The 7222-nt window shown below is 35.3% G+C and overlaps 1 protein-coding gene across 2 annotated transcripts; it reads right to left on the reverse strand.

The window, feature by feature from the left end:
* Positions 1-3962: 3962 nt before the first annotated feature.
* On the reverse strand, positions 3963-6721 carry LOC139876448 (U-box domain-containing protein 16). Of its 2 annotated transcripts, XM_071863767.1 has the most exons (2): positions 6622-6721; positions 3963-6166 (listed from the first exon to the last, which is right to left on the reverse strand). In XM_071863767.1, exon 2 carries the CDS (start codon positions 6066-6068, stop codon positions 4155-4157), a length of 1914 nt encoding a protein of 637 aa, XP_071719868.1. In that variant the 5' UTR covers positions 6069-6166; positions 6622-6721; the 3' UTR covers positions 3963-4154. The 2 variants fall into 2 exon arrangements, with proteins under 2 accessions (XP_071719868.1, XP_071719867.1); XM_071863766.1 differs by having other exon boundaries at positions 3963-6721.
* Positions 6722-7222: the final 501 nt, after the last annotated feature.

Genomic DNA, 7222 nt, shown 5'->3' on the forward strand with positions numbered 1-7222 from the left:
TAGATAATAGTATCCGAAACTTGGCTGATTTTGAACAAATTACAGATGCTTTTGAAAGTTCGAAGATGCTCGAATGCATCCTCTTTCGGTGTACCCCTTAACTGGCACTGGTGAGTTATCATATTGAGAATTTGACCCTTAACTTCAAAGTCTTTATTGACTACCGGTTGTGTAATGGCATGTCCATTACCAGCCCTCGTGGCTTTCATTAAAGCTTCCATGGAGTGACCTCGCGCTGGTTCACCCATCTTAACTTCTTCCTTCTTAATATATTCAAAGTCCGGAATATAAAAAGTTGAGTTAAAGCCAAAAATAGGCTACAAACTTACACAAATGTACCGATATCGCCCACAAACTCATTTCTGTCCTACTATCGCCTACAAACTTATAAAAAATGTGTTGATGTTAACATATCGTTACCGGTTACCTGTTGAACCGGTAAAGTTAATTATTTAACTTTTTTTATTCATTTTATATGTCCTGATGTCGCCCATATACTTTCAGTTTCGGTTTTGATGTATCACCGACGTGTCATGACTACTTCGAAGCCACGTCATCAACTATTTTGGTTGAAGGTTAAAAAAGTAATTTGTTTATATTAACACATTTTTTATAAGTTTGTAGGCAACAGTAGGACGGAAATGAGTTTGTGGGCGACATCGATACATTTGTGTAAGTTTGTAGCCTATTTTTGGCTTTAACCCTAAAAGGTTAACACTAAGAAACCTTCGGCGATTTCTTGCTCTTCTTTAGCTTTGCTACGTGTATGATAAACTCTAGACGATTCCAGAGTTATAAGTACCTAACGTGCGATCACACCACAACAAAAACCAACGCGTAAAACTGAAAATAACATAAAAGTAACTTTCGCGAAAACAAATTTTCACGAAAGGATCGAATAACTAAAAGCTTATAAAATCCTAAGACACACCGCTCCCCGGCAGCAGCGCCAAAAATTTGATATGCTTGAAACACACATAATCTTATTGTAATATACTTACGATTTTGTCCACAGAGAGCAAAGTTTAGGATTTGAAAACTAATAATTATTCTGAAGATTTAGTTTATAAAAATGGGGTTTTGATTAAAAAACTAATTAAAACAAAGAAAGCAAATATGAATTCAGATAGATAAAGGGGTATTCACTTAGATTCAATTCCCTAGGTTCCGGATTGCTTTTATTAGGAACAATGTAATTAAATCCCTAACTCTCGTTAGCCAAGTTCATTAATCAATTAGTAAGATAAGCTGGTGCCCCTCATTTAGATACTAATTATATCATGAAAGTGTCAGTTTTTTACGCTGATTTCCCGCACGCTTCTGAAGAACACAATCAATCAATTTATAATTACACAAGATGGAGATTCGGTTGAAGGGTAAATCGGTGTCCCACTTTAGGCTTCACAATTACCTACTCAATTGATGGGATTAATTACTAGTCTAATTATACTGGTGTCTTGCATGCAATTCAATTTTCTACTTATTTCTCAATAACCTAGATAAATCAATTAATCTAGTAACTCTCGTTACATCAATCAACAGACAAGTAATCAATGTGATCAATTAATGGGAGTAATTAATAATCATTATCAAGAGCAATTATTAATACATACAAAAGATCAAGCAATCCATCATCTAAGTTCAATCATCTAAGCAAATGCTAGGGAATTTAGCTACTCATAATGATAATCAAAGCACACAAGCAAAGGGATAAACAATAATCAACCATTGTAAAGATTAAAATAAAAGACAAAGTTTACCAATGATTAACAATTGAAATCCTAGTGTTTAGATGCTCCAAAATACCATAGAAAGCTCAAAAATTTGTAACCCTAACAAAAATATTCGTAAAAAAAAAATGCCCCCACAAAAAGGGATAAAAACGAGTATATATAGGGAAGTAAGTCAGCTAAGGATTTCGCGGCTGCAATGTGATGAATTGCGACCGCAATAAGAAGAATTGCGACCGTGATAAGTAGAATTGCGACCGCGAAATTTTTTAATTTTGCTTAACCAGGTTCTGTTGCTGAATTCCGACCATGATCCAAAACATTGCGGCCATGATAAGGCGTATTGCGACCGCGAAAAGTGTCAGGAAGTGCAGCTCGACTTTTACACTTTGATTTTCATATAAACTTGCTTAATTGATGCCGAAACTTATTGAATTCATCCAAAATACCCACACGAAGACTTCTAAAGATGAAACTATTATTTTTATCATAACCTCGAACCAAAGCAGGGGCGGAACTTAGTTATATCCGGAGGGGGTGCCCGCCCCCTCCGGATTTGAAAAAAAAAAAAAATTTACACTAATTTTTTTTTTTTTACTAACAAATAAGGTTTTTTTTTAGTGTTTACCCTCCTGCATTGAAACTTTTATTAAATTTTTACATTCGCCCCACCTGTGTCCGGGTTCAAGTTCCGCCACTGAACCAAAGTCTTCAATATTCATCATTTTATACCCGAAAAGAACAAGATATCGCGAATTATAATATGTATAAATGGAGCGATATCAATCCTCCGAGAGCACATTATTACTATTTGTTCCTTCAAGTGAATGATACCTTGTACGTTTTTTTTCTTTCTAAAAACGACTAATTTTAAAAATATATGGTATCCTATTTATGTATTTAGTGGCGTTCTATGCATTTTTTATAATATTTAATTAAAAAATAAATTTTAACGGGTCAAATGACATCGCATGATACCAGAAGGTGTGAGATTTTGAATGTGGGTTTTTAGGTTCTAAGACTATGGGTTGAAATTTGGGCCACAAAATTCTGGGCTTAAGAAAAATGGAAATGTCATCGGCTAAAACTTTGGACTAAAATGATTCTATAATTATGAGAGGTGATCGTGAACTATGATTCATACACACCAAATTATGCAAACTACCCATTTATCCTTACCTACTATTTTACTCTATTACGAAGTACTATATAAGAACCCGTGATCTTTTTTTTCTTTCTTTCTTTAGATTGACAATACAAACCACTTATTTACACTTTACTTTCATAAACATAACTATAACTGTAACTGTAACTATAACCAATCTACAAATCTGATACATATGTGAATCACTGTACTCAAACTAATCAGTGAGTGGTAACTAAACAACATCACAATAACGGGGCTCTCGATGGTGGTGCCTGATCGAGCCTAAATTCGACTATGTTAATCGAATTTAGTTCGAGTGCAATTACAATGGAGATTGAAGCTTTTTTGAGGTTTAAGGGACCTTATGATCGTCTTCCATTCATTACGAATGGTCAATCACCATGTCCCGGTCTTGATTATACCTTAGATAACACGAAGAAGATTTATTCGACAGCTTGGAAAATCACAGATTCAACAACCTTCAAATGAAGACACAAGTCTCCTATTTATCGTTTTGGAATAACTACGCTTATCACTTTGCAAACGCTAATATGTTCGCATCATACGCTATCTTTGTAATTATTCACGCAATTATCAAACATTACGGTTTGCACATTATGCTTGCGCTATTATTAATTATTATGCGCGCAACTATCAAATATTGCGTTGTACGCACAATACTTATAATATTGCGTAAAACATGTGTACATTTACACATATAATCAGTGCCAACTCAGATTTGTGGTGGTGGCTAATTTGAATGATGGAGATAGCGGTAAATTTGAGCAATGGCGGTGGTGGCTATAAACCGTTGGTTTATTTAATTTTTTTATCTAAATTATAAATCAAACTAAAGCAAATTATTAATAACAACAATATTAATATTAATATTAATATTAATATTAATATTAATATTAGATAATATAATATGGAGTAATACTGATAATTTCTCTCTCCTTATCACAGAACTGAACATTGAAGCAATAGATTCACAAAAAATACAGGAATGGGCTGATAAAGTTCCCATATCAGCTTAGAGTTAATGAGTCATGGACCCATTAAAGACAATGAGATGATAATCGAGACAACTTTTGGTATTAATAACAAAGTGTTTTAACTAAATACATGTTTACATTTAAAAGTGGCACCATTTCCACATTTCTGTTGGAAGTAAAAGTAATAAACAAACGAAACTATGCAAATTAATTACATAATCTCAAAAGAATCGTATGAAAGAAAGAAAAAGTAACCTTATGTTCTTTGTTTTTCCAATTAAACTAAGCAGGCAATACAATCCGAGTCGCAGTTGTAGAACTCGCAATTGTCGTTGAATACGCTGCCGTCGCGTTTTCATACAATCCTGCTGCCCATCTTCTTAAAATTCTCAACAACGTCGCCGCTTTCCTCCGCCCTCGGCCCGTACCCATTCCCATTACTTCCCAAATTACTCTTTCAATCCCCGGGATCGCAGCCAGCTCAGACACGATCTCGGACCCACCTTTCCGACACACATTTACTAATGTTGCGGCCGCACTCTCTTGTGCTCGCTCCGTCCCATCTCTCAATATTGTGGCCAATTTCTTTATCACGTGAAACGCGGCCGTAATAGCCGGTAATCCACCTTTCTTCACTATCGCCTCGAGAACCGTGACCCCTTCTTCCGGCAACCCATCCATTACATCACTCGTCATTTCAATCACCCCGATTTCAATTAATTTCCCAACTGTTTCCCTATCACCAGCCAAATTCAAAATCGCAACCAACGCATCTCGTTTTGAACTAACCGGCCCGTTTGTAGCCAATTCCATCAAACCCTTAATCACCCTACTTTTTCGACCAAGCTTTTTTCGATAAGCGTGGACACCCGTGAGACTAAAAATAGTAGCGGCAGCATTTCCTTTCGCCTCCCAAGTAGCACCCGTCCGTAACACTTCAATAACTCCATTAAGTACCCCGTCCGTCTCCATTATAAGTGTCTTGTTACCTTCAAGTATCGATAAATTTAATATCGTCGTAACCGCATTAATTTGTAGCGTCGGATGCTCCGATCCTAAAAACCTAACCAATAAAGGTAACCCGCTCGCTTCTGCAATACTCGCTCGACTATTAGAATCCGTTTTAGCCAACACCCTCAACTCGTGAACAAACCGGTTCGCCATTTCCAACGACTGCGAGGCACGAGCCTTTTCCAACAAAAACGACACCGTCATTTTCGTCGCTTCAAGCAATGTCTTATTAGTTATAACGCCGTTTACTTTTTCCTTTTGTTCCGTTGACTCAAACGGAATCCTATGCTCACGGCACCACATTACTATCAAGTTACGCAATGCGAGATTAGGTATCATATCCGTGTGGTCCAAAGTCTGACCTGTTTTTGGACACGTGGTGTGTCCTGATTCGATCCAATGATTAATAGAAACCCGATCATACGTTTGACCCGTGGATATAACCACCGGGTCACGGATTAAATCCAACGAAATCGGGCACCTAAAATCGGCAGGAATAGTCAAATCCATTGAACCAGAATTACTCCGGTTCCGATTCCGTCTCACTTCCGGCGTAGTTTCACCGTACAACACACACTTTGCGTAACGTACAAGTCCGATCAGCGACACAATTTCAACTCTAGAAGCTTCCTCACTTTGATTCCTGTACTCTTCTTCCAAAATCTCGATTTCATCCGTACAAGTAACCGAATCATTCAATTGCAATCTACTGAAGATCTGCTTAAGCTCCGATTGTTGCGGAACGATTTCGGATTTAATTCCGTTTAATTTCTGTATCACATCGTTTCGAAGATGTTCATCCTGTTCGTCGATATAAGTCGCGTTTTTCGTGCACTGATTTCGCAATAAATAGACTAATTCTTCAACATCTGTACATAATTTCAGTTCCTTAACAGGAAATACATCGATTAAAGTTGATAATTCGAGCGTGAGTTCATGAAATTTGTTAGCAACTGATTGTTGTTGAATCAATAGCCATAGTTTACTTCCTGTACAACAATCTGAAATCAACGTTTTAACGCTTTGTAAAACGATGAATAATTCTTCGAAACATAACACCGCCGACGCCGGAAAATTAGGCGTGATTTGATAAATTAACAATTCTTCTAGTAGCAGCGTTAATAGCTTCGTTTTTCGAATAATCGAATTTGAATTTCGATTTAATACGAACGGAATCGGATTCATTGATGCAACTTCTTTCGATCGAATTAGTAGCGATCGAAGAAGCCGTTCGTTTGAATCCGGTTGCCGTCTCTTTTTTGGCGGTAAACTTTCCGGTGTAACTGCCATAACAAAATGAATGAAAATTAATTAGTTTTTTTTTTATTATTTTTTATTTGGAGAAAATAGTAGAAGGAAAAAATGATTTGCAGTGAAATCAAAGGATTTGTGATGATATGAATATTTGAATTTAATTCGTGATAGAAATTATTGTAGTTGTTGTTGATGATAGCTGTTACGCTTTTTTTATTTTTATCAAAAAAAAATTTTTCTATTACAAGTTTTTTATTTTAAATTTATAGGGTCACCTAAGCTGGAAAATTGCTGTTTGACGGAGTAATTTATTGCGCTTTATTTAATATTTATTTAATGTTTAATATATGTTATAAAGTTTAAAATATAGTATTTTTATTAAAAAAGGAGGTGGTTGAGAAGTTGATCTTGAACAAATGGAAATATGGTGGTGGGTACACCAAACAAAAACAAAGAAAAAAAGTAAGAGTTGCGGTGGCGTTACGGTGGAGGTGTGCTGGAATTGACGGCCGCCAGCCGCCGGCAGAAGAACAAGTATTAAAGACTTTGTCTTTTAATTATTGTTTTTTAAATTTAAAATTTATTATTTTAATTGGCCAACGATGTTTGTTTTGGTGTGTTTCCATCGGCGCTCATGGTCTAAGTTGAAGTTTCATTTTTACCCTTGTTATATAAAGTTAGATAACTTAGTACCTTGATGAATTGTAAAATACAATTTTGTAATCATAAATATAAATATCTATATAAATTAAATTTACTTTTAATTTTAGTTTAATATTTGATATTTGATTTATTATTTATGATATGATAGGAGTGCAATTATACATGACTTTGGGATTGTGTAAACGGATAAACTTAATATATGCTAAATCAGTCTCAAAATAGGAGTTCATAATCTTATTTTTAAATATTCCATATTAAATGTCTACCCTGTGTTTATACCAATCGAACGGAGTTTATTTTTAAAAAATAAACTTTTATTGAAAAAACAATGATACAACGAGAGGCGGCTCAAAAACAATCACGCCCAAGACATTTACACGGAGTTTATGTGAAAAAATATGATATGGATTTGTAGAGAGTGA

The sequence above is a fragment of the Rutidosis leptorrhynchoides genome, chromosome 11, assembly GCF_046630445.1.
Source record: "Rutidosis leptorrhynchoides isolate AG116_Rl617_1_P2 chromosome 11, CSIRO_AGI_Rlap_v1, whole genome shotgun sequence".
Lineage (NCBI taxonomy): Eukaryota > Viridiplantae > Streptophyta > Magnoliopsida > Asterales > Asteraceae > Rutidosis > Rutidosis leptorrhynchoides.